At 38.4% G+C, this 27,844-nt stretch overlaps 1 protein-coding gene across 6 annotated transcripts; it reads right to left on the bottom strand.

The window, feature by feature from the left end:
* LOC149005378 (NagB/RpiA/CoA transferase-like superfamily protein) lies at positions 1-27,751 on the bottom strand. Of its 6 annotated transcripts, XM_089167738.1 has the most exons (14): positions 27,549-27,745; positions 27,392-27,470; positions 26,005-26,076; positions 25,432-25,511; positions 20,539-20,610; positions 20,272-20,426; positions 15,460-15,747; positions 14,959-15,088; positions 13,458-13,565; positions 13,208-13,310; positions 13,007-13,132; positions 6,959-7,152; positions 4,784-4,909; positions 5-1,819 (listed from the first exon to the last, which is right to left on the bottom strand). In XM_089167738.1, exons 5-13 carry the CDS (start codon positions 20,589-20,591, stop codon positions 4,813-4,815), a joined length of 1,254 nt encoding a protein of 417 aa, XP_089023864.1. In that variant the 5' UTR covers positions 20,592-20,610; positions 25,432-25,511; positions 26,005-26,076; positions 27,392-27,470; positions 27,549-27,745; the 3' UTR covers positions 5-1,819; positions 4,784-4,812. The 6 variants fall into 6 exon arrangements, 4 of the variants coding, with proteins under 4 accessions (XP_089023864.1, XP_089023862.1, XP_089023865.1 ...); XR_016175461.1 differs by lacking the exon at positions 25,432-25,511 and having other exon boundaries at positions 1-1,819; positions 6,982-7,152; positions 27,549-27,750; XM_089167736.1 differs by lacking the exon at positions 25,432-25,511 and having other exon boundaries at positions 27,549-27,743.
* Between the last annotated feature and the right edge of the window lie 93 nt (positions 27,752-27,844).

Genomic DNA, 27,844 nt, shown 5'->3' with positions numbered 1-27,844 from the left:
CACCCCAAAACTTGATTGTTAATTTCAATTGTCTTCTTTCTTAATATAAAATTTTCTTTCTGTTTTTTTCTTTCTATTTTTTTACTCAGATATCTTTTCTCTCTCATATGGCTACGTGCATTTGCACGTGTTACTTTACTAGTATATATTTATATGGAGATAAACTCAATACAAACACCTTCAATAAATTATAATAATGTTAAGCTTCTTTTCCATTTTTCCTTCAAGCTTTTCTATCATCTTCATCATGTACTGCATCTTGCAGCTTTCTTCCTTGAGCTCTTCCAAATCTCAATGTGTCTCACGAGGCTTTAGTGGATTTATTGGGCCACTCCGTAGGAAAAAATTACACCCTGCTGCTGAAAAGTCCCTGCAGCCTTAGCATAGGCTGTGTGGGTTATCAGGGGAACTCTGATACATGAACATCAACTCTTCTGTTACACCTGCAATTGATGTTTGATGTAGGTCAAGTGATGAGCACAGTTACTGGTGCCGTTGCTACTGCTGTTATGGTTGCTATGGTGGTTGTCGTTGCTAGTTGCAGGTTCCGCTGTTGGTTGCCGCACTGATGGTTCAGCTGCTGGTTGGCATCGCTATTATCCATTCCAATGTCGAGGGCTAGGTTGCAAGTCTCACTGTTGGTGGTCAGTACTGGTGTCTACTACTCGTCAGGGCTCAACTATGTGCTTTGAGCTCCAAGAATGGAGTTAATAGGATGAAGCTCCAAAACAAGATAAGGTTCCAAGTGTGAGGGAAATCGTGATCATATTAAGAATAAAACTGGAACTCAAGGGTACAAGTGATCTTTTCTTTTCCATCATACATAAAAGCAAGGGAGTGTGGCTCATCTCATACGGTTTTACCACCACAAATTATAGAGGCGCACAAGTAAAATAATCTTTGGGTGCCGCCGCAAATTGCTCTAAAAATTAAAAAATCACACATTGCAAAACCCCTCACTTAATGGTGATCCAATTAATGCATTCAAGTTTCACAATTCTAAAGTAAAAATAATTTAAATCTTCATTCTTTTCCTTTTCTTTTTTTCTTTTTTGGGATACAAAGGGGTTTTTATATATTACATAGGATAGGAGATGGAGTTGGCTCAACCACATCTTCAGTAAGGGCGTTAGTCATGCCACCGCAACAACTCATCATTCTTTTTCTTTTCATTCTTTTTTCTTTCTTTCATATACTCTGCCGTCAGCTGTTTTTGTTGAGCAGTTTGAAGTTAGAAGAGGGCAGGCTTGTGTAGTTTTATAATGAAGGTGAAAAATTAAGACGGGGTTGGAGATGGAAATCGAAACACAAGAAATATATACATATTTATTTGCTTTCTACGTCAATAGTCTATGCAATGAAATGACGATATAGTGAAGGGCCAAATCTTCTTTCTTGAAGATATTAATGTGTACTAAACTTTGGAGTCTTCAGGCTTTCAATAATTGATTGGAGTATCAGACGCAGCACAATCAAGAATGGCTACATGTCAAATTTGAGGTAAAACTCGATTTATGTACCTCTTACAGCTTACTAGGTATATTGCAGAACTAGAAACACCAAGCACCATATAACATTCAAGAAGCCCAAACAAATACTGCATCATGCCTGGGACAAGTGTGCATTCTCCAAAACTCATTCCCACATACTAGGGGGGCCATGACTCTGCAATTTTTGCTTTCATATGATATTCAGAAATTGATTGGAAGAGGTCCTAACCCTTATAAATTTTTTGCAACGTGGCCCCTCTCAAGACTTGAATCTGGATCTCCACACTGTCAGCTCAAGTTTACATTCAGATCACAGCAAGACCATACATCTTCCCACAAAAAAAAAAAAAGAACAAGTATTACTCTCCATAACCTTAGAAAATGTTATATAAAAGGGAGATTTCTTTATTATCAAGTTAAGAAACCGTAGAGTGTCCAAAATCCAATCACTCTCAATCCGTTATTATAAATATGAAGTAATTCTTGAAGTGGTGGCTGCAAAGAAATGGATGGTCCATTTTCTTATAGATGTATGACGTGTCTCAACATCACATCATATGGTAAAAATTCACTTACAGGTCACATCAATCAACTTGTTGATGTGACTTATAAATGGATTTCAACCATTTGATGTGATGTTGAGACACGTCACACATCTACATGGAGTTGATATGACTTATAAATGGATTTCAACCATTTGATGTGATGTTGGAACACGTCACACATCTACAAGGAAATGGATGGTCCGTCTCTGACAAGGAAATGGATGGTCCGTCTCTGACAAGGAAATGGACCTGATAAATTTCCGTGGCTACACAGTGTTTATCTATCTTAAACACTTCAAGTTGTATCTAACAATTTCTCTCAATAACAAAGATCAAGTGCTCAAAAAGAACAGCACTTCATTATCATTATACTCATACAGACATGAGATACGGCACCATGATGTAATATGTAACTACAAAATCTATTCTGCCATCTGCATAATTTTCTTCCTTAAAGACGCATGGCCAATTTATAACATGTCCTTAGATTAAGTACTGAAAATATAGAACCCAGCGATGGTTGTAACTGAAAAACTATTGTGAGTAAAACCTGGCAGATAAATATTATAGTGTCATCCATCTTGTCGTCATGTAGAGTGTGAGCCCAAGAGCTGATTATATATAGTCTATAGTGGTAAAAGGCGAATTTCAGTCAAGAGAGTGCATATTTAAAATACAAAACTTACTGATTTGATAATAGTCAATTGCTTATTAGATCAAAGGAGTCATAACTGAACTTTCAGTCACCGGGTTTGGTACTGACCTTTGGACTTTGGACAGTTAATTACCCAAAACACAGTTACTTTCAAGGGAATGCAAATGAATTTGGCTTGTCAGGTAATAAGTATTAATACGATACCATAGTGGGAAGTAATCCTTATTTCCGAATTGGGAGAGCGTTGGGGCCCTAACTTAAATTGTTTCCAGGGATTCCCCAGGGCCTAGGGTTACTTCCCCAAAACCCTAGGACACCTAAGCCGAACAAGGGGTATTTTGGAAGTTTTATCAAATTTTGGGTGTCCTAGGTCTGGATCCTATTGAGTCAAGTTAGTTGTCTAGACCCTAGATCTATTTTTTTATTTTTTTTTATTTGGATTAGTATTTTGAGGAGTCCTTGTCTAGGTGTGATTCTCAATTGTGTTGGGATCCCCTAATTTGAGTCTACATTTATTCAACTTTTATTTAGGACTCCATATCTACTGTTAGAATCCTAATTAGATCTCTCTAAAGTGAGTTACGATCAAGTCATAGTTTATGTTGGAAGTCAGTAAGTTAGAGTCCTAATTAGATCTTGTGAGTGAGTCTGAAGTCAATTAGGTGATTTGAGTCATGTTTTGTTTCTTATTGAGGCTATAAATAAAGCCTCCTTACTAAGTTATTGATAAGTTGAAATTGATGAATAAAATTCTGAATTTGGACGCAGGTAAGGTCGTGGGCTTCTTGGAGGGCCACTGCAGAATGAGTGATCGTCTTCTTCAAGTTCAGCCATTATTCTTCAATTTCCAGCAACAACTCAACAAGTCCAGCAGCAACCTACAATTCCCAAGTAAACACCCACCACCCCACCCCCCACCCCCACCAAAAAAAAAATAAAATTCCCTTCTCAAGTCCATCTGCAAGCCTCCGCCACTCTTTCCCTCTATCATAGACATCCCCGGACCCCTCTAAACCTTGTGGCACCCTTAGGACACCTTTGCTGTCAGCCCAAGTTCATTCCCTACCCTCTTCTAACCCAAAACCCTAGGTTACCCCTTCTCCTTTCTTCCCTCTTTTCTTCTTTTCTAACCTGAGGCAGCTTAGGAAACCAGAAAACCTAAATTGCAAACTTTTACCTAATCCTATAACACCCATATCTCTCAACCCCCAACTCCAATTTACCCCCACCCTCTTAGAATTAGCTTCCCACTCCCCCTCCCACACTTGATCCCAATCCCACAGCCCAACCCAAGAATCCCAAACTCTTTAGGACTCTTCAACCCTATCCTAAACTAACTAGGACTGACCTAGACTTATTGAAACCAACCTGAAATCACAAGCCCCAGAAACAGCCCTTTCCCAAGGCCAACCGAAACCATCAAATCCCATTCCCCTAACCTGGAAATAAACTAAAGCAGCAGCCGAAACCTAATTTCCTTATTCTTCAACTCTAAACCCTTAAAACCAACCCAAAACTGATTCCTAGGTCTGACTGTCTGAGACTTAATTACAGCAAATCAATGGTTCTCAAGACCCTCATTCATTCAATTCCCAGCCCAGCCGAACCCTTCTAGGGTATTGATTTGTTATTATAAAACCTAATTCCTCCACGATATCTCCTAGAAGACAGCTGGTTCCCTGAAAGAGGATCCTGGAACCTAAATCTAGGGCAACGTCATTAAAAGGTAAACCCTAGAATTTTGGTTTACATCAGGCCCACTTTAGGTAAATGGGTGGCCTTGCCCAGTGGGAGTGGTGGATGGGAGAAGCAGAGTGCTCCTTTTCCATGGAGGATGGAGACCCTGGTTGCATGCCCATCCTTTTCTCCTTACTGATTTGAGTAAGAAATATGGAGTGACAAGACAAAACATCCTAAAGAAGGGGTTATGTTCATAATCCTCTGAAATTATAAGATAATTTAAGATCATCAATCACAGGACAAATCTAATATCTAAAAGTTTGAGTAATAGCACTAAAGAACACTCACAACTATCATGATTATTAAATGAAAAACAGGAGTTGGTGAAACTTAAATAACGCACAATAACTTACTCATCACATTCTAAGATCTGAAGCTGGTTTCAATTTCCAGCAGCTGGTCGCTTTTGCACAACAAAATCATCAGCAGAATAATAATCTGCAATGAGCCGGTACATATATGAAGGGGGATGCCCTCCTCTGTGAATAAGCAAAAGATGATTAAGACACTGCTGAATGCAGGAAAAACATCCCAACAAGTTAAAGCAAAAAAAAAGTTGTCATAATAGATATGTTAGAAAGTGATGACCACATGCTCAAATTTTCACAATAACAGAAATCCACAACATAAGAGTTTGAATCTCGTCTGGAATATAATCCTGAATGGTCAAAATCAATAAGAAACATAATGGTTCTATTTAGCATATTCTGGTCCTATTGGGATGTGTGACTCAGTTACTACAGAGTTGAAAGCAGACATCAAAAATATCAAGATTGCCTTTAAACTACTGTGCTCTTGGTTGGTTGGCTGCAGCTACTGCCCAGTGGGCCATGAGACACATCCAATTGATCCAGAAAGGTCATGGTCAATTTTCTGTTAAATAACATTACTTTTATCTAAAAGAATCAATCAGGGAATTATTTGGTTAATGAATTGACAAGATCAAGGGTGGAAATGGATATCATATGTATGGGCTCTTATCCTACTACATAGCCCAGCAGGCAGGGTTTTCTTCTATGTGCGGCAGGTTTCCTCATTGTTACTGTTTGCAACTTTAGCTTCATGTCTTTATTTCTCAGCAACAAATTTGGGTTATCCATCCCTCCACCCCCAACACCTAACACACACCCCCCCCCACAAAAAAAAAAAACCATAAAAAAAGGAGAGGAACAAATGTTGATTTCCAAATCTATTGTTTTTATTTCTTACAGAGAGAATAGACTAGCTATATTATATGATGTTTGCAAGATATTATAACACATGAATCGAATGAACAAAAGGAGTTGCTGTTCAGCCCTCATCAATTGGTGTTTGATTGGAGATTCTTTTGTAAATGAATTCCAGTGGAAGTGAGACACAAGAAGCGTGGGTTTTCTTTTCTATCCCGGTGTGATTTGTCACTTGGAGGAGGAATCAATGATGCATCTGTTTGTAAGTCATCAGTTTGCTGCAAAAAATTGGATCTCAGTTTTGAGTTGGTTCAAGTTTCATTGGATGGCAGTAGATGCGGTAAAGGAATGGATGAGTCGGCAGAGGTACAAGAGTACAAGAACAGGCTTCCAATGAATATGGATAAAATTGTTTATAATTGTTCTACGTCGGCAAATGGATGGAACTCAATATGAGACATTTTGAAGGCATTAGTAGAAGAGCAGTGAGGGTGGTTCAGGCGACTAGTCTGTGGAGGCGGGTGGTGAGAGTTGTCCTGTATCTAGACCGATATCACAATCTGATTTGCTAATTTCAAGATGTCTTGTGTTGAAGTTGCATGGAAGGCCAAGGTTAGAGCCCTTTGAGATCCATTGGAATCCTCCACAGGTTGATTGGTGTAAGTTAAATATAGATGGGTGTGCTCTTGGAAACCCAAGTATAGCTTCCTTCTTCCTTTTTTTTTTTTTTTTTTTTTTTTGGCCTGTTGCAGGAGGTGTAGAGAGAGAAAAAGCTCACAAGAAGGGATGCTTTTAAGAGGAGGTGTCTGCTCAAATTTTGTGGCAGGGTGGAAGCAGTAATGAGTGGTTTGGAGCAGATAAGGGAGCTGGGGGCAGAAAAGCACTAGCTAGAATGGACTCAGCGGCAGCAGTATTGGTGTTTCAGCATCGTCAGATCCCCTGGAAAGTGTTGCAAAGGTGATGGAATATTCAGGATTACTTGGAGGGAATTGAACGGAAAATCTTCCACTGCTTTTGCGAGGCAAATCCAGTTGCAAATTGGTAGGCAAAGGCTGCAACATCTAGATCCAATCAGGCGAGAAATTGATCTAGAATGATGGTAACGGAGATTGAAGGGTTGCTGCTACATTGCCTAGATACAGGCTTTCATTTTAATTTTTGAATGCCCCTGTGGTGGGATAGATATCCTTGGATATGTCTTTGTAAAGTTGTACCATATTTTTTGCTTATCTAATAAAATCAACCTTTTAGCTGGGGAAAAAAACAAAAGCAAGAAGAAAAAAATAACAAAAATAAAATATAAAAAACAACAGTGGCTTCAAAAACTGCATGCATTTCTCAAAGAGCAATTGAACTTACGTGTCAGTGATAAAAAGACTAACAAGGTTTGGAGGCACATAATCAAATGCAGGATTGACAACATGTAAAAGAGGAGAACCACCAACACATCCAAAATCCATGCAATCTGAGAACTCCCCAAAGTCAAGCAATTCAGATGGTGATCTCAAATCGTTCAGTAGAACCTCCGGGTTGTGTGGATACAATGGGCATAACTGTCAGAAGCAAAGCACCACATCACAAACAAGATCAAGGGTTCAAAAAACCCGGAAGCAAAAAAAGGTATAAATATTGGGCCAAAAACAAAGTAAAGACACAAGGTTGCAAAACAGTCATCTAACAATAAACCATTGAACCAACAGCAAAGAAAAATATCACGATCCAAAAAGTGACATCATGCAAAGGGGGGAAACCCATGCTCAAATACTTTTTAAAACCTAACACAAAAGAAATCCTCTCCCTGAAAGAATACAAGGCAACAATCAACTGTCTTAGGGTTATGATGCAGATCCACCACCAAAATGGGCCTTTTCCCAAAAAATAAGCCAAAGGTTGGTTAACTAGGTCTAGGCCTTTGAACCTTCAGTTTTAATTGACATGGGCCTACGCGTAGACCTTAATGGGGTATCTAGCTGAAGTACAAAAATAGATTAGTTGCTTTAGTTTATTTTGACTTTTATTTTTATTTTTATACAATAGTGCAACTTCATTAGGGTATTGTGTTGGCCAATTTAAATTACAGCAATTATGTCTTTTAGCATGTAATTAGGTCTGTTCACACTCCAAGCGAAAAATGGGAGTTATGTCTGGTTTGGTTACTTTATTTTCAAGTCCTTTTCTATTTGGGACTTTCTAAGGTTGTTAAAGTGCCTTTTAACCCCCACCATGGGGAATAAAATTTAAGACTTAAGAAAACAATTTTTTCTTCACCTGTGTGAGGTTTCTTGCCTAGAGAGTCATATGTAGACTGAAGAAGCCTGATGAGTTGTATCTAGGTTGCAGGCTTGAAATCAAGCTTCTGGTTGGAGTTGTGGTGTCATATCCTTCTCAGATCTGCCTGCAGAATTCAGTCTACACCATCCTACTATAGCTGCCATTTAAGTACTGGAACATGTAGGGATCAATCCTCCACCCTCTCCCCCCCCCCCCCCCCCAAAAAAAAAAAAGCCCCTTCTTTTCTCCTTTTTGATATTTCTTGAATCCAAGAAGCCCATTGAACCATAACCCTCAGCTTTAACAGAAAATGCTCAATGCCCAAAGATCCCGCCACATGTTCTGACTGAACCTCATACATATATTTCCCCACCCCCCCAAACCTACCCTGACCTTTAGTCCCAGCCCCTGCCCTCCCCTTGTCCAATCCCTAAAACCATTATCATCCTGAAAATCAAGTTCTTAAAGCCCTAAAAACCAAGAAGTTGTATTTCTGCCAACCTATCAAACCTTAACAAACAATAACTACACCTGCACCACTTCTAATTTTGATCCTAGTGGCAGGCCCATCCCAGTAGAAAAAAATCATCTTTTCTCATCCCAAGGATTTCACCCTATTTGACAAAACTCCTGAATTCTAATTAAGGAAGCCCAATCTTTTTAATCTTTATTAATTCCATATTTGCAATCATTACATTCCATTAACCCCAAGTAATTTGAATCCTAACTAAACTATCCAAGATCGCTTTTAAGATCATCCCATACACCATAACCAAAATTTCCAAGAAACCCTATTTTTCTCTCATTTGAGTTGGTTTTGAGTAAAATCTTGGCATTGGCCATCATTAATTGAGGCAACAACAGGTTGTTTTGGTATGATTTCTATTTCAATTTCAGGGGTGATTTCTATTTCATAATTTTTTCACTGGATTTTTGGACCTTATTTTAGTGAACTAGAAACCAAGTAGAACAGAAATATTGAAATAGTTGAGGAGCTGTTTCAAATTCCTATTTCATTCTTGCTCGTTAAAGAACACATGATTGATTCGTTGGAAAGTAGAAATTTTCATGTATAAGGAAAAGGTAAATATCACTTACCTCCCCTCTTAGTTGACCAAATGATACTTGGACGGTTGGACCCCTTATTAGTTGGATAATATCACTTACCTCCCCTCTTATCAGGCAAAGGTATCGAACACCTCCCTCATGTTAACTTTTTCAGTTAAATTTTTTTTTAAACACAACTATCCTTAACAAAAAGGACATTTTAGTTTAAACCTTTACCCTCCTAGCAGTTAAAACTTAAAACTTCTAAATTATTCTCAATTAATAATATTATTAAAAAAACAAATACCCTCAATTACCTTAGTAGTTAAAACCTTAAATTACCCTCAATTAATTTTATTGTTCCCCAAAATACCCCTCCTTTTTTATGAAACAATTACGAAAATACGTACAAATTATTGCTTGCTTACATAGACAATCCGAAACCCACAAGATCTTTCCCTCCCTTTTCTTGGGTCGACAAGGTCTAACCACTATCAAATGGCTCATCAAACCGTATTTCATCCCCAAAAGAAAACAAGGGTATTTTAAGGTTTTAACAACAAAATTAGTTGCGGTAGTTTAGGACTTTAACTACTAAGGCAATTGGAGGCATTTTGGGGTTTTAATAATAATATAAGTTGAGGATAATTTAGAGTTTTAACTACTACGATAATCAAGGATAATTTGGGGTTTAAACTACTACGATAATCAAGGATAATTTGGGGTTTAAACTAAAATTGAATTACAAGCAAAGATCTGAATTTGTAATCTAATATTAAGCTTCCTACTTGGACTCATAATAAGAAACCCAAACGAACTCTTAACAAAGGTACGAAATCTCTCTCAACTCAATCATCTAGGTAGAAATTCCAAAATTTTGGCGACATTTTGCCGAAATTAGGGAATCTTTTTTTAAGATTTCGACCCTTCATCTAGATGGGTTTTTGGCGTCATGTTGGCCTAGTTTTCGGTGTCTAGCCTAATTTGATGCCAATAAACACGGTAGGAGTGTTATTTTTGTCTAAAACCTAAACCACAATGATGTTCTTGATCAGCACATGCTCGGCTATATGCGGGCAAAACTGGAAGTCTAGAACATAAATTTTAACCAATGTAAATATGGATAGTATACATGATAACACTAAGATTTTCATTAAAATACAACAACACATACAAGTTGTAAAATTCAACATACATGTATGTGTCGGGTTACATCCATCCCCAAGGTCATGGAGTACTCTAAATACTGGACATAAGCATGCCATGGCATGGTACAGATAATGTTGTCCATATAGTTTGCCACTAGTATAACTAGTTGTGCTAGTCATAATGGATATCCAAATTCCAAAGATGGAGTCACAAATGATATACCTAATCCATCTCCATAACCTATAACAACCAGTAGATGAACCACCATATGCTCCACAATATACATATCCATAACCAGAAGCCTTGTATGGTAGAACCCTTGGAATTTTCAAAATTTCACCGAAACGAATGAAATTACAGAGCAATTTCTCTGAAACGAATGAAAATTCGGCAAAATTACCGAAATTTCACCTAAGTCTGAGACTTCTTGATTTTATTATAAATTTCATTTCCCCAACCTCCAAGATGGCTAAATTTTGTGAAATTTAGAACCTTGCTCCTAACTAGGTCTTCTATTTGAATTAACAAGTTAGGAGTCCTCAACTAATTAACTAAGAGGACTTCTACAAAAACTGGGACTCTTAAGTTACTTCACCACTAGGACTTCAAATTACAAAAGTAGATTAGCACTCTCCAAAATTAGCTGGAATTATCCCAACTTAAAAGGCACGAATTAGGGGTGGATAATGACCAAAATACACCAACAAGCGGTCGGGCCCCCTTGCCAGTGCCGCAAGCTACTAGCAAGCTTGGGCCTTCTTTCCGGCTCCTCTAGGCTATCTCTGGCTGGTTATATCACAGGAATTTATGGCAGGGTTTAGAAGAGAATAGTAAGCATAGAGGGGGGGTGGAAATGTGTCATGTTTAAGAAAACTACCAGAAGAAAAGGGAATGGGATGCAATGATGAAGGGAGAAATTTGGTGGCAAGCAGAGCAAGATTGAGAGAATTTACAAGAAGTTGAAAAGGGAATTGCATGCAACAATTGAAGGTGACATATGGCAAAAGCAGGGTAGGTTGAAGAGGTTTATGAGAAATTGAAGGAAGCCAGTAGAAGCTGATTCTGACTTTCTGAGTAGCTGACCTCTAGAACAAAAATTGAAGAAACACAAGTTGAACTAAGAGAAAAGATGGAAGATTATTGGCAGCATTGACTACCAAAAATCAGTGTGAATCCAGACAAAGATGTGCAGCAACAGCAAGTTTTGCTGATCATAAAACATGCAATAAGAGGGGCAACTAATAGAGGTCAACGCCTTTACAGGCCAAGGATCATCCAAGTTGCTCAAATTCCAAGCAAAAACTTTCCAAATCGGAAGTCAAAAAAAAAAAAGGGGAACTAACAGCTACACCTAGAAGGACCAAGAAACTTCTCGCTTTCTCCACCCTATCAGTTGGTCTTCCATTTGCTGGCCTAAATCTGATGGAGGTCTTGGGATTCGTAGGATTTATTATGTGAACTTGGCTTGTCTCCTCAAGCTCATCTGGAAAATTGCCTCCAAGCATGATTCCATTTGGGTCTCCTGGGTCTACTCATACCTCCTCAAAACGGATTCCAACTGGAGTATCCCAACCCTTTCCACCTCGTTCTAGATTTGGAAAAAACTCTTATCCCTGCGACCGTGAGCTCTCTTTGCTATCTCTATTCAAATCTCTTTTGGATCCTCCACTTCTTTCTAGCTTGATCCCTAGCATCCGATGGGTATTTTATTCTCCCTTCTTGGTCCCCGAGTTGTTTATGACTCCCGTATCCCCCAAAGTTATCCAACTCTCCTCTTTCATCTCTAATGGCGCTTGGTCCCCCTCCCCCCATCCTAGTCTCACACAAGTTTGGAACTCCCTCCCTCCCTCTCATCCAGTGCTTCAAATACCCCTATTTGGTCCCCATCCCATACCAATACCTTACCACCGTCTCTGCCTAGAACCTTCTTAGACCCATCTCCCCCTGTCCCTTGGGCCCCTCTAGTTTGGTTCAAAGGCCACATCCCCCACCACTCCTTCACCCTTTGGAGATCCCTCAACCTAGCCTTCCCCTCCCAATCCTTCCTCGTCAATCGCCACATCCTTGCCAATCAAAATTGTACCCTCTGTTGGAACGGTGTTGAAGACCTTGACCACCTTTTTTCTCTCCTGCCCCTTCTCTAGATCTATCTGGAGTTTAGCCCTTGCTTCTATTTGGCCTAGATTGAGACATGCTTATGGTTTTGCTAGAGTTTGGAACTGGGTCTGGAGAACTTTCTCTAGCACCTCGATTTGTGACCAAGTGGGGAAGCTAGTCTTTGTTGCTACTATTCATCACTTGTGGTGGGAATGCAACATGAGAAGATGGACCTCCAAATCTAGATCCAGAATCTTGATTTGGAATGCCATCTATTTTAATGTTTTTTCTAGGCTTTCTACTATCCCCCACCCCCTGGTTTCGACTCTCCAAGGAATAGGTTGATTATTAGTTCCTAGAGTCTTAGATCCACGCTTCAATCACCCTGTTGACTACTTGCTCCCCCCCCCCCTTTTTCACCCCTCTTTGTATCTCTCTTTGTTTCCGGTTCTTTAATATAATTTTTTATTCATCCAAAAAAAAACAGCTACACCTAGAAACTCGATTAGAAAAGGCACCAATTGTGAACTTCAAAACAAAATTACGAACTAAGATTCTAGATTGTGCTGCAGGTTCTCTTCTAGAATACTCTTGAAAGGGGCTGGATAGCTGGTCAATTTTAGGATTACTAACCCTTTTCTTCCTGCTGGCTGCATCATTATTTCGTCATTTTACTATATCTAATTAGTTACTGATAACAAAAACAAAAAATAAAAGTTGTCCATTTTATACAGAGTGCAGACAGAGCAGCAACCTGAAGCAGATAACTCATGTACGACTTAAGGAAAAATATTATCATTTTGTGAGATATCTTGAATAAAGTTGTTTCTGAAGGCAACATACCTTATGACTACCAGCAACCACAACAAATGGAACAGCATGCTTTTTAGCAGCAAGTGCAACCATATTCAATCCAACAGGTGCAACCACCCCGCCATTGGCCATAATAGCATGAGCTCCAACAATTACCTTTTGCATTACAAATTTTAGTTAAAGAGAAGTAGTAGCAGGACATAATAAAGAACATAAGTGCAAGTCTTATACCATATTCACACGAGAAATCATGGCAAAAACTGCAGAATCAGTAATTACAGTTGTTTGTAAACCTCTTGCTACTAACTCTTTTGCAAGAGCATGGCCTTGATACCTGATAATTTTGGGGAGGAGGAAGTAATTAGAGATAACAAAAGTCAACCAAGAAATGAAGATTAGATTATTCCAAAGAACAAATAAAACAAGCTAAACAGTAGCAGTTCCATTCCCATGCAACATAGAGCTTAATCCATTAACAAACCTTGGACCACCTTCTGCAACAAATACCCGGAATGACCGTTGCTTCTCTTTCGCAGCACAAAGGAACTCCATCACTGTTCTTGAGCTGCCCAAAGTTAAAATTACCTCACTGAAAAACACAAACAGACATGCCATTAATATTAATATCTACAACTACTTCCAAAAAAAAAACTTCAGCCTTATGCAAACTAGCTCTACAATATATATATATATATATATATATAGAGAGAGAGAGAGAGAAAGAAATAGATAGATATCAAGCTGATGATGAAAGCTCGCTATAGATCATTTTGGAGCATGAAAAAGGTTTGAGACTCTTTCAAAAGCTTCACATGAGTTCCAGAATCCAAATAGATGCAAATTCCTGTAAAACATAGATTATCTACATTTTTTTTTTTTTTTTGATAAATAGAAATAGAATTTCAGACCCTATATCTAATCACCTTGAAGTTTCCGTTTGTGTAATTCACCCTTAAATATATTTGTATATCTATTAACAAAACGGACAGTACCAAGACTCAAAATGCCAGTCAATGCAACTAAATCAGGTTGCTCCTTCAGTAGTTAATAAGTGAACCACCAAATGACATGGATTATACCACAGCTCTGCCACTCACAAGTCTCAACCAAAATCCATGTGATTTCCAATGGTCCACTAGTCCAGTCCAGGAAAAGCAATAGTCAATTGCTTCCTCCTTTCAGACTAGCATGTAGGGACTTAAAATTGCAATGAGAAGAAAAATAAAATCCTACAAGTTTATTTGTATATCTACAAACAAAACATTGATGAACTTGAAAATTTCCAGGTAAACAAAAATCCAAGGAAAATTAGCGTTTATAGAAAATGGAAACCTTGCCGAAGTAGAGATCAAGATATTTTCAACAGAGTACCAATTGGAAAATTTTGTGGTAAATTAGGAACAGAGGTAGGACGCATGAACTTAATCATAAATGCACGTCATGTAGAAAATAAATTTTGAAGAAGAAACAACTAAGATCATGTCAAGACTGAAACTTATTTTTAAAGTATTTGCATAGATAGCTCATATTTTATTATTAAAAGAAAAAAGTGGTATAAGGAGTAATGATTTGCAGAACTCCAGTGAGCTAGTTTAACATGTGGTAATAGTCACTTTAAAGTTTTAATTTTTAACTTCTATGAAAGATAAAGAGATGGCTACTTGGTGGATATGAGATGATGGGTCAACATACCGTTATTGTATTTGTATGCTATCCACATTAAAAGAATATCATTAACAAACTTCTTAGTACCTAAACAAAATGGGTATTCAGACCAGTACATATAGTATATTATGATCTGAATGCCAATAAACATTATCAAGAATCTACTCATTTAATAAATCTAGCAAATATCGATGTTTCCATACACTTCCAAAGATCATTGACACTTATAGCTAACCAGAGGATTGCTAAGCAGAGTTATCTATCTGTTCACAGAAACAATTTAAGGAGAGATTCGCATGGTGCAAAAAAGAGGATACTTATGATGAATATGCTCCACTGCTTGTTCTGCAATCTGTTCATGGCACGTGTCAATGTCTTCAATGAGTTCATTAACAGCCTCAATGACATCATGTTTCAGCTTCCGGCTTCTTGAACTTTTATCAGCCGCTGCAAAGGAGAATGTAGCATTAAGAAAAACATCTCAAAAACATAAATTTACAATGGACTTAATTTTGATCATTATTGTTATTTTCAATTTAAATCGGAAAAAAAATCAAGTGGAATCCACCTGCAGTAACCAAGAAGGTGAATAGGTGAAATAAACTTCTTGAGATTCTTGGGATTTTTCTAGATAAATTCTCACCTATAGAAGAAATAGCTGTCACTGTCCTAATTTAAGACACTCTTTCAAAACTGAATCACTAGTTCCATGGGCCTTCTAAGAGTATGAAATGAGTTGCATGCAGGCTATATATGTATACTAATTTATTTACCTCAATGATAATTGAAATAATAATAATAAATAATGAAGTGCTTACACTTGCTTTTTCCTTCAGAATCACCTCCTGAAGAAGAAGTGTGATGAACAGCTCCCGTATCAGGCATATCCTCAAGAAGGGCATGCAAAGATGGTGGACGCAAAGTACTTCTGGAAGCAGCAGCAACTGCTGCTGCAGATAGTACTGGGAAATCACCCCGCTCATTATCATCTTCATCATCACTTCCCAAAGATACACTCAACCTACCAATGGCATTTGTGGCTAGGGAAACATTTTCCTCTCTGATGATGTGTAGAACACGCCTCACGATGTTTCCAACTGCAAGTTCTGCAATTATATTCATAGAGCAACATAGTAGAATATAAGAAAATGCCCCCAACAGTGAGAAAAAAAAAAATAACTAGCTGCACATAAAAGTCAGACAAACTGACCAACATCATGTCATTATCCAATAAGCCATAAAGACCATGCAACCCCAAGATTAACTCCAGCTCCCAAAGGAATAACAAATTTAAGCATCAAGATTCAGGACCAGATCAGTTCTATGTATCTGGATACTAGCGGATTTACAGATCCACAAGAAAATATGAGCACATTTCTATCACTCCCTTAGAGTGTATTTACTAAAACTCCCCTACTCAAACTTACACATCTGATTCCCCAAAAAATCCAAACTCTCACATCTTTTTCTCCCATGATGTTTTTAAATACCCAGGTTACCCCTCTATTATTTTAACCCAATCAGTTTCTTTCCTTCAAGTTCACATTATTTGGTTCAAACTAATTACTTGAACCACCGAACTATTATTATATCTTCTCAAACACTGTCAACTCTACTGTCTTCTACTTCTCTCTTCCAAATTCCAATCATCCCAAAGACGATCGGGGGACTTTGCCATTCAACCAAAGGAATGGCATCTTTCTCAGTCATTTTACTGTCTTTTTAAACCCCCCCCCCCCTCAGACGTGTTCCAATCTGCTTGTTTTACTGGCATATGTTTTATTGTTCTTTTTATTTTTTGCGTGAAGAACAAGCAAAACGGGTAAACAAAAAGTATATCTCATTCAGGCCTATTATGACCATAAAAATGAATTTTCAAGACAAGAATAAGGGAATCAACGGACTCCAGGGTGATCGTCGATCCGCTCTAGAGCCGTCTCCGCCCGCTGCAATAGTTATTGGTGAGTGATAGGCCCCTTGTTTCACGAGTCTATACTCGCAAGCATGGCAAGAGGGTCACAAGATCTGCTGAACAGCAGCCCATAATGGAAGGAAACAGTTGGGAGATACAGACTGCCTTATAGGATTGGATTTGGGGTGATTCTATTGAGGGATATTGTAGGCAAATATTTACTATTAATTTTGGGAAGGGAGAGTAGGTTAGTTTCATGTTTTCTGTTATCAAGGGAAATAAGGGTGAGGGCTAATGCTCTCAGGGAGCTGTAGGAACACCTACTGCTGGTAGGGTGCTCTGTTTTCTAATTCAATATTTAATAAAATCTAATATTAATACTATTTTCCGGTGTTGATCCACCATTGTTGAGCTACTGAATTTGGGGGCTTAACAATGAGGATCAACCTTCTATCATGAAATTCTAGTTTTCCTTTCATGACATCTAACAGCGTCAAAGCATATACTGAAGAAACCCAAGGATTTGCAAAAGGATCCCCCAACATCTTGTAGTGTCGGTCCTGTTGTAAAAGACATGTTTCATTGGCAAGCAAAGTTTATGGGCCCTCCCGATAGCCATATGCAGGAGGTTTTCCTCGCTAGTATTCATTTTCCTCCCGATTACCCTTTCAAGCCACCCAAGGTCTTGCTCTCAATCTGCTCCCTGTTGACAGACCCAAAATATGAGAACTGCACACAGTTGGACATAGATGTATGAAATGGGATGAAGGCAAAACACTAGGAAATGCACTCCTCAAAAAAAAAAAAAAAAAAAAAAAAAGGTTTTCTGTTCTATCCCAAAAAAATAAAGAAATAAATAAATTTTTGAAGACAAAAAAATTAATCATGGACGGTAAGAAGGTAAAAATGGGAAGAAGATCCTTCTTCCAAATAGAGACCAGATCAAGGAAGGTAAAAAGGCGAACCTGGAAGAAAAATCTGAGATGACCCTTGAGAAAATCTTTGAATCCCATTACATCTTTTGGTTAAAAATTATGAATTACATTGGAAACTGCAAAGAAGGAATAAAAACCAAATTTTGGACAAAATTTGCAATGGTTGAAACCGTTGAATTACTGGGAAACTGTTTCATGGGTTGCCGCTTTGGTTGATTGATTAGGGCGTTTTATTTCAGGTGCCCCCCTCCCCAATGGTTGAGAAGATATCGGTGGTTCAAGTAACAAGTTTGAACCAAATAATGGGAACTGACCCAACTCAAAAGAGAGAAACCGAATGGGTCAAAAAAAAAAAGGGAGTGAAGTTAGGGGTTTCCATGGCAATTTTGAAGTTTTATATGTTCTTTGGTGCTTTGTTAGCGACATAGGGGATCTTGTAGGTTTGGTTTAGATATCCATGGAGTGAGGTAACCCAAGATTCTAGGGCTTTAAGATTTTAGATAAAACCCTAAAATTGGTTCACTCCAATTTCAGGTCAGACACAAGGAGAGCAGTATGGCCAAGCAGAACCTGATCCTCTGCAATTTTGAAGTTTTCTATGTTCTTTGGGGCTTTGTTAGGGACATAGGGGATCTTGTAGGTCTGGTTGGCAATATAGATATCCACAAAGTGAGGTAACCCAAGATTCTAGGGCTTTAAGATTTGAGATAAAACCCTAAAATCGGGGCACTCCAGAATCCTCTCCTTGTGGACCAGCAATCAAGTAACCAACAGTAGTAAATTGCGGATTGTGTGGAATGGGATTGGGAAAAAGTAGGGTTTTAACAATACCCCAAAATGGGACGGGCTAATGGGAAGGTTTTGGATGGAATTAGGAAAATTAGGGCTGACCAATAATCTAGATGGGTTGGGTTGATGGTAATTCCACTATAAGATAAAATTAGATTTGAGAATGGATTGGGGATAGGTAAAGTTTTTAGTTAGGGAAGTAATTGGGGCTAGGGTCTTGCAGCAAAGGGGAAAACGGATAGGGAGCTTGTGGTTGGGTCTTGGATAAATTTAGTGATAAATTGAGTGAAAGTGGGGGGCTGTCTTAAGGTTTTCGGATGGTTCTTGAACTTACTTTTCTCTCTTTTATTTTCAATTTTTTCCCCCTTTTCTTTCTTCCTTTCCTTTCCTTTCCTTTCCTTTCCTTTCCTTTTCTTTCCAAAACTTCTGCACTTGTATTTCTTGGCTGCCGCAAGTTAAAGAACGGGAAAAGAAGAAGGAATAAGAAGAAAGAAGGAAGATGGACTAGGGTCAAAAGGGAGGGGTTCTAAAGGTGCTGCAGGGTAGGGGATGGGATGGGGAAGGCCTGCAATAGGGGGACGCGTTGCTGGAATTTCCAGAATTAGAGTTAGAAGGGCAGAGGAAGACTTGCGGGTGACGAGAGAAGAAGAGGGAGGTTGGGGAAGGGTACCGTGAGTTAGTGAAGGGGGAAGGGGGAGGCTGGAAAGGGAAGGGGAGGGAGTTGTACTTACTTGTTTGAGGAAAAAGGCTCCTGTTTGCATTGAATGACTGCTGTAGTTTGAAGAAGACAAATCTCAAAATATGCCGAGGCCCTTCTAAGAAGACCATGACCTGAATTTCCTCCAAACTCAGATTTTTTATTCAATTCAACGGGTTAATTACATAACTGGAGGGCTTTATTTTTAACCTTCAACTAAGAAATGGAAAAGGAATCCAAGTTGAAAAACCAACTACAACTCTAATTGGCTTATCCAACAACCCAACTACTACTTAACTGTTACTCAATTACTTTGACATCAAAAAACTCTATAACTAACTCTAGAGGACTAAAATCCAAATTCTAAGAATAGACATGGAGTCCTACGATCAAGGAGATTAAAGTGGAATCAACTTGTGGGATCCCAACCTGTTTGGGAATCTCACCTAAACTGGGACTCTTAAATAAATGGTAAAATACTAATCAGAAAAATAAAATTAAAAATATATCTAAGATCCAAACAATAAACTGGGCTTGATGGGACCCAGACCTAGGGCACCACAAAATTTCAACACTACCAAAATACCCTGGTGCTGGCCAAAATTCTTGCTAGTGGGACCATAGGACACCGGCAAGCCCTTTGGGCCCTCCTTAGATGGTCCTGGAAGCTGCTTACATCACCAAGAGGTTGCAACACCCATAATTCATCACAAAACAGAAGCACCATCTAAAAAATTTTTCAAACTTTTATGCTCAAGTACCTACACTGATCAGAATCATGCGAACAGGCGATCTACACTTGTAATGAAGCTTTTTCAATGATGAGAAGTCTTTCAATTTGGACGGGGAGGAAGAAACATTTCCCACCTCTCATTTGTTGCAGAGTGCAGATTTTCTTCTTCCTGCTGATCCCATCGTCTGTGCCAATGACACAGGATATTTTGGAAAATAATAAAATCAAAAGGAGTATTTGTGCATCCAAAAGGGGAAGGGAACCATTCCAAATTGGCACCTGTGAGTGTGAGTAGCAGGAACGGGTTGCAAACAAAATTCTTTTCCAGTTATACACATTTCCAGGTCAAAAAAAGTATTCTACACATAGCATAGCAAACCTAATTTTCATTCTACAGTTAATCAAGCAATTAGTTTCTTATTCTTTTGATAAAAACAGCTTTCAGTACATTTTTTTTTTAAATAGGCCAAACACAAAATGATAAAAAAATACTGAATAGAAATCTAATAGGTTATAAATCATCACAAGTAGGTTATAAATCATCACAAGTGTAGGAATGCATACCCACAGGATTCGCAGCAATCAGCTGCTCGCCAACTGCCTTGACAGCCTCAATCAGAGCCCCAGCCTGGTTTGTATGTGGCACCCTCTGCTGAGAAATCACCGACCGAAGCAGCTCTGCAGTCTGTTTGGCTGTCGCCTGTGATCCCTCAACCTTACTGCCATCATTAACATATCATCAAAAAATTCGATCTCAAAAAGCATTTCCCACAACTCCAAGCACATAAATAAAATGGAAGTGACAAGCAAGAAGAAAAAAAAGACATTTACCGTCGTTTCAGCTTGATGACAAAGTCATTAACAATGCTCTGCGTGTCTGGCATGGCTATCACAAATTTTGAACTGAAATCATTCAGAAATCCACTTCATTGTCAGAAAAACAATTTGGACAAAAAATTAAAGCATAGAGCAAATAGACTTCCTTGATTGTAAGGCATTTTGTTGCTTCTTATCAAGGACCACCATAAGAGAGTTTTGGTTACAAAGGACAAGAGCAGTGTTGTCAAAGCGTCCACCTAGGCGGTTCTTCAACCGCCTTGTTTTGAACCACTTAATTGACGCGCTGTTTTTTTCCCGCTTTTTCACCTATGCACTATCGCTTTGTGCCTTGTGCGCCTTATTGCCACCTAGACGCTAAAGCAGTCTGACATTTTGTACATAATATTGTTTTCTTAACATTTTTTTTTTTTTAATCAAAATTTATTCTACAAAGCCATACGTAAATTTAATAGCTTAGTCATTTTGGAATCGAGACCCAAATTGCAAAGAAACTCCGAGGCCCAAAGTGACATAGGACCTCCGTGTCTGTCGGCAATAGAATGTGAAGCATGAGCCATACTCAACATCGAGAATCAATAAATCATTAAATGGACCATGACTTGAAAATCAGAATAATGAGATCTATTAATTTATCGTGTTGGGCCCTATTAGTATTTAGTACATCGTCATTGTTATGATGCTTGATGAGATGAACTTATGTTTGTGTTCTTTTTTTGGGTAATTTTTTATAATTATGATTCTTGAATGCTTTCTTTTTTGGATGAATGTGACTATTGAACGTTTGTTTAGCTTATTATAGGAAGTAGTTGTATTAAAAAGTAGTTTAAAAGTAGTTGTATTAAAAAAAATTTGACCCAACCGCTTTTGTTGCCTTATTGCCACCTAAGCGCCGCTCTGTCACCTAATCGCCTAGCCCTCAAGCCTCAATCGTTTTGGTCGCCTTGCCGCCTTGACAACCTTGATCAAGAGAGGATGGGCAGGTAGGTGGGTGCAAGTACATCAAGAAGACAAGGTTCCCAAGGAGGCTTCAAATGGTATTGTGTATTGACTGGTTATTTGGAGAAAAATATTCACAAGGTTTCTCTCCCAGTCCTAGCCTCCTTTCACAACACACACACAAAAAAACACAAGTACTATTTCTTCCTCTTATGTTCTGCAAGGGTTACACATCTATCTCATTGCAATTGATCCACAACTGATGACAATACAGCAAGAAAGGAAAGGCCCAGATGCTTCTCAAAACCTAAAGCAAGAAGGGGACATTCTAAAGATAACCTAAAAAAATTCTCCTCGCCTCTAAAACACAACTGCACAAGAAGGTAGATGGTTCTTGGCTTGCCAATTGGGCAAGTACATCCCTCTCAACCCTCAATTTTCTTCAGTTCTTCCAATTGGCCCATCTAGAAAGAAAGGGTTCCTAAATCTCATGCAACAAACACACAAACATCAACCAAAATTGACTGGGATTCATTTTAGTTTAAAAGCTAATTGAAGGGGGCCTAGGGGCATCAACTAATCAAGCTCAATTGGGCCTAACCTTGGCTAGCAAGTTCAGGAACAATAATCAAACAGGTGTCAATCTTAGAACGTAACTTCGGGAACACCAAATGGTGGGTACAGATATAAACAGCTTGATAGCAATAATACTATGATAGGTCCCTAGTAACACAAGTCTACACTCGACAGGGAAAGTAAATCCCTAAATTCTAGGGAGGAACGATTGCGATTTGAAAGTCCTATTGTATTCAGTTACTTTTTAGGATTAGATTGAAGAGTCATATTACATTCGGGTTACTTTTGAAGAGTCCTATTATTCGTTACTTTTGGGTCCTATTCGAATTGGGATGATTCTTTTTATCTGTAGGACGTTTGCTATATAGGGGGAGGGGTAGAGAGCATGTTTTGAGATGAGAGGAGTTTATGTGAGGCCTTGCTCTTGGGTAGCCTGGATTCACCTCTGCTAGTAGTGTGTTTTGTTTCTCGTTCAACTTTTATTCAAAGTCCGTTATTGCTATTATCTTCTTGAGTTATTCCACCTTGTTAGTAGCCTCATTCGTGTACCTAACAAATGGTATCGAGCATTCACGATCCCGGGAGTGAGATGACATTGTCATCTTTCCGGCGAAGAACGAGCGGAGGAATGGTTGATTGAAGTCAAGCTCTTCACGGCAACATCGGATTCAGCAAGAACACGCTGCTTGAGTAGCACTCGAACATCTGGAAGATGATGCGTTAGATTGGGTCTACCGGAGACGCTGGCCGAAACTGGATTGGGCGAACTTCACGGAGGCCTTAAGAATGGAGTTCAGAGATGAGAGCGATAAGAAATCCATCTCAGCTTTGGACAACCACAGTATGGTGGTTGAGACAAACGTAGCCGAAGTCGATTTGAAAGTACACGTTGAAAAATCCAAGTCGATTCGAATGAGAGTTTCGGGTGTCGATGCCTACCGGATTAACGTCGGGGCTGCGAGGACTCTTGCCACTGAATCGAAGAAGAAGAGCTCAATCGCTGCCAGACAGAAAACCTCAGGCGGTAGCTAGGGTTGCAGCAAATTGTCGCAGGAAAGGAAGAAGAAGACGATGGAGTATTAGGGTTTTTGGGGTTGGTTTGGTTCACCTCAAACCGCTTCATGGGTTTGGTCCAATCCCTATGAGCCAAAGATTGTGTTATTTGGGCCTCAATCAGTTATGTTTCGTCTTAAACTTAAGGCCCAAACAAACCCAACACAAAGACTGGGCCGCTAGACCCCCAAAGAAACCCCCTTGGGTCAAGCCCACTCCATTAAACCCCAGCAGAAGAGATTTTCAGATTTTCACCTTGAGGACAAGGTGAAACTGTTGGAGGGGAGTATTGATAGGTCCCTAGTAACACAAGTCTACACTCGACAGGGAAAGTAAATCCCTAAATTCTAGGGAAGGAAACGATTGGCGATTTGAAGAGTCCTATTGTATTCGGGGTTACTTTTAGGATTAGATTGAAGAGTCATATTACATTCGGTTACTTTTGAAGAGTCCTATTCGAATTCAGGTTACTTTTGAAGAGTCCTATTCGAAATTGGGATGATTCTGTTAATTAATACTGTAGGAACGTAATTGCTATAAATAGGGGGAAGGAAGAGTAGAAGAGACATGTTTTGAGATAGAGAGAGAAGTTTATGTGAGAGCCATTGCTCTTGGGTAGCCGTAGGATTCACCTACTGCTAGTAGTGTGTTTTGTTTCTCGTTCAACTTTTATTCAAAGTCCGTTATTGCTATTATCTTCTTGAGTTATTCCACCTTGTTAAGTAGCCTCATTCAGGTACCTAACATACTATATAGAAAAATATGATGCAATAAAATACACATGGCAATGATATGTACATGCCCATACGCCTATAATATGGTTGTACCCTATTACCAATTATACGGACCTATATGGCAGACATTCACAGCCAACAACAACAATAAGCCTTGTCCTAACTAATAGGGTCGGCTACATGGATTCTTGCCTTCCAATGAATTATGTTTGAGGCCATATTAGATACAGGGCATAAGCTATGCATATCTTTTCTCACCACTTCTCTTAAGGTTATCTTAAGTTTGCCCCTAGCATTCTAGTTACATCAATTTGATTATATCACTTCTCCGTATAGGGGCATTTATAGGTCTCCGTTGAAAGTGTTCATGCCACCTTAGACAACTTTCTCGAAGCTTATCACTTATGGGAGCAACTCTCAGACAAACTCTAATATGATCATCCTTATCTTATCCTCTAGTGTTGCCACTCATCCATCTTAGCATCCTCACTTCTACTACACTGTGTTTATCCATATGATTCTTTTTAACAACCCAACATTCTACATTGTCATCATAGCTGGTCAAACGATGGTCCTATAGAATTTTCCTTTAAGCTATAATGGAATACGTCGATCAAAAAAGACCCTGGACGCACCTCTCCACTTCATCCACTCTATTTTAATTCTTTGAAAAACATTATCCTCTATATCACCTCTTTTATTTATGATTGAACTTAGGTACCTAAAACAATCACTCTAGAATCTCTTTATTGTCAAGTTTTACCACCTTATCGACAGACATTTACAACCAAATAAACAAAATAATAGCATATGTCAAATTTTTCTAATTTAAAAAAATAAAAAAATAAAAAAAACTACACAACATCCATCATATAATCCATGAAACTCCCAAGACATGATGTATCCTAACAGCATACCATATGATTATCTACATGGTAAATAAAAAATTGAAATCTGAAATCCGCCTCCCAATATTTGCTAATTGAAGTTCATTTGGATCAGTTGAATATGAAAATATGATGGGAAAGTTTCTGTACATGGCCAGGTCCTAACATCATTCATCTCTTAAAATTTGGGTTTCCCCATAGATGGAAAGAAAATCTTCCATAATATGGCTGACTTGTGCTATTGTCTTCATGTTGGTTGTTTCAGTCAAACAATGCGTAGATTTTCCCTCGAATTGGATTGGGTTTGCAAATTTACCATACAATCCGTGCGAATGATGAAATGTTTTTGGTGTCGATAAGTAAACCAAAGGATTGTTGAAATTTGAGCGACTGCTAATGGCTGGACTACACAGTTTCACTTCAGTAACTATATGAATGAATGCCAGACTATGATAGGTGTGCAAATTACAGTTCAAATGTTGCATATGGGGCCATTTGGGTGTTTTCTATCAGTTGCACAGACGAAACAGGAAAATTTCGAGAAAGACCTCATGTTTCCTCCATTTACCAATATCAGAAGGTGACTCTACGCCATACTAGTATCACTCCAAGCCTAATCTTTCACATTTTTTCTCCATGAAGACATGAACAGCAACAACCTTAAATAACCCATTAATTCTGAAGCTTATTTAACTGACCTTCAGTTTACTGCTCTGCTACTCAAAATCCCGCCACCAGGAGACGCCGTGACGGACAAGATAGAGAAGAGATTGGACCGCTGCACCCAAGACGGAGAAGATGGACTGGATTATCGGAGACGGGAAAGATGGGGAGGAATCAGCTTCGCAAGACCGTAACTAGGGTTCGAAACTTTAGCTAGAGGAGGTACGAATTGCTTACTCTTTTTTTCCCCTTTTTCCCTTTTTTTCCCCTTTTTCCCCTTTTTTACCCAAAAAAATAGTATGATTTCACATTAACCTCAAGCGGTTGGCTGTGGATGTTTCTCGTAGGGTCTCTTTGGTTTCATAAACCCAAGGATTTGAAATGAAATGAGATTTCAAATCTATGGATTCATGATTCAAAAAATTAACCGTTTGGTTGCCTGAATCTAGTGAAATGAAATCTTATCTCCAAATTCTAAATTAATAGGTTCCTAATCCATAACATGATTATAGCACTTGAAAAACAGCATTTATAGGTACATGTTGTGCTCAAGGATTACAACCTACATCAACAATGAGAAAGAGACAAAGAAGAAACACAATTTGTACCTCTGATTTGCTTGAAGAAAAAACTCGTTTTGTGCCTTTGGTTCAAGAATAAACTCTTGTTGCTCCAAAACCCTACCGGAGAAAATACATTAGAGAAATAGAAGACAAAAAACAAATAGAAGATGAAGAATAACAACTTTTAAGCTCAACTTCAAGCTTCAGAGGACGAAGCACCTTCAACCAACACCTTCGGCAAGAAAATGTCACTAAAAATCATCAGAAATTTTTTTCTATCTATGACAACTTAATATGAAAGGAAATCCTAAAGAAGGAATGGAAACAAACCAATATAGAATATTTTATCCCACTTCTGCTCCAGCAAGGCAGTTGTTTTGTTAACAGCCCCCTCAACAACTCTAATGGTAGATCTGTCTACATACTCACGTACTGAAAGTTTTTTTATTTTTCTAAATCCCCATTGTTTGAATACATCAACCAATAAACAAAATTACTGATAAGAAGAACAATATACTCCATGTGTACAAAATTAATTTTTCAAATTTAAAGAAATATAAATTACTGATTTGCTTTGCAGTTATTCCTTTGTACAGGGATTAGAGGCTTAAAACTGCCCCAGAAGATACTTCTTCTACCTAATGTTGGAGCTGAACCCCTTGAAGTTTTCTTTGATATGATAGCCTTAGGACTACATGATGGCTTCATTCTCTTTCTGCAAGGAGTCTCTCTTTTTGCTAAATCTTCTAGGCAACTCCCACTTGATAGACATGTAAAAGAGGAATAATAACAAATCCCAGCTCTGTCACTCTCACCAGGATTTAAGCACTACCAACTTTGTGAAATGCTATAATAACAACAGGAATATAAAATGACAGAATCACAGGTTGGGCTAATAAGAACTGTTACAGCGAAGAAAGAATAGAAACTTTACAATAGATGTTACGCTAAGAGCATAAGAAACGCTTCTGAGTCCCTTTTAGGAAAGAAATATTTTGAAGTGCTACTCAGAATGTTCAGATCAAAGTACTTCTGAAGGTTGATTTTGATGTTCAACAGCTTCAGGTTAGCTACAGATCGACCATGGAATCCTTTATCCTCATTCTATAGTCTTAAGGGACTAGGTCCACACCTCTGTTTCGAAATTCCAAACGCAGACTTCATTGGAATTACTACAACTATAAGAAATTAGATATAGAAACTATAACCAGGAAGAAGCAAAACAAAGTTTCGAAACCTAATTTTGTTGGAAATTTGTTGAACAAGCTTGACCATATGATTACAGGAGGTAAGTTTCATTGGCGTTTTGCAATGTTAGTGATTATAAGGAGGCAGTGGTTTAAAATAGCAGTCCTTGTATCGATCAATACATCAGAGAATAGAAGAAAAAAATAAATACAAGACTTGAAATGAAATGAGATTTAAACCTCACCTTCAAGCTTCAGAGAACGAAGAACCTTCGACAGAAAAAAAAAAAAAAAAAAAAAAAACTCCTTCGGTCCTCTGGAACCCTACCGTGAGAAATAAAACTCAGAGAAACTAGAAGAAAAGTTGAATAAGAAGATGAAAAACAACAAACTTCACCTCACCTTCAAGCTTCTCCAAAAACGAAACCTTCTGTCTGTCGAGAGAGAAAAAAGTTCGAGACTCTGTCGAGCTTGCCGTTCGAGTGTCGTTCCGTCAATATGAGTCGCGTGAATCCGCTCATTCAAGGGCTTTTATACATCGGATTATTCCTCTCATTTCACTCAAAATTAAGGACTCAACTCATTCACCTTTGTAGAACAGGTATAAATGGATAATCGAAATCCATTTCCTAATTCGCATCCACATTCGTTTAGGAATATTAGAATTCTTCCGATTACTAATAGGATGCGGATATGGT

The sequence above is a fragment of the Hakea prostrata genome, chromosome 9 (genome assembly GCF_041222555.1).
Source record: "Hakea prostrata isolate BN-2017 chromosome 9, UWA_Hpros_2, whole genome shotgun sequence".
NCBI lineage: Eukaryota > Viridiplantae > Streptophyta > Magnoliopsida > Proteales > Proteaceae > Hakea > Hakea prostrata.
Note: the sequence above shows the minus strand (reverse complement) of the source record. Positions and strands in the feature narration are given on the sequence as shown.

Bases quoted from the DNA above. Each gene is read 5' to 3' on its own strand.
- LOC149005378 (XM_089167738.1), bottom strand. From the start codon at position 20,591: ATGCCAGACACGCAGAGCATTGTTAATGACTTTGTCATCAAGCTGAAA. The intron at 13,133-13,207 runs GTATAAGACTTG...GTAATGCAAAAG, and splicing joins TGATTTCTCGTGTGAATATG to GTAATTGTTGGAGCTCATGC. The intron at 4,910-6,958 runs GTAAGTTCAATT...GCTTATTCACAG, and splicing joins AGTCTTTTTATCACTGACAC to AGGAGGGCATCCCCCTTCAT.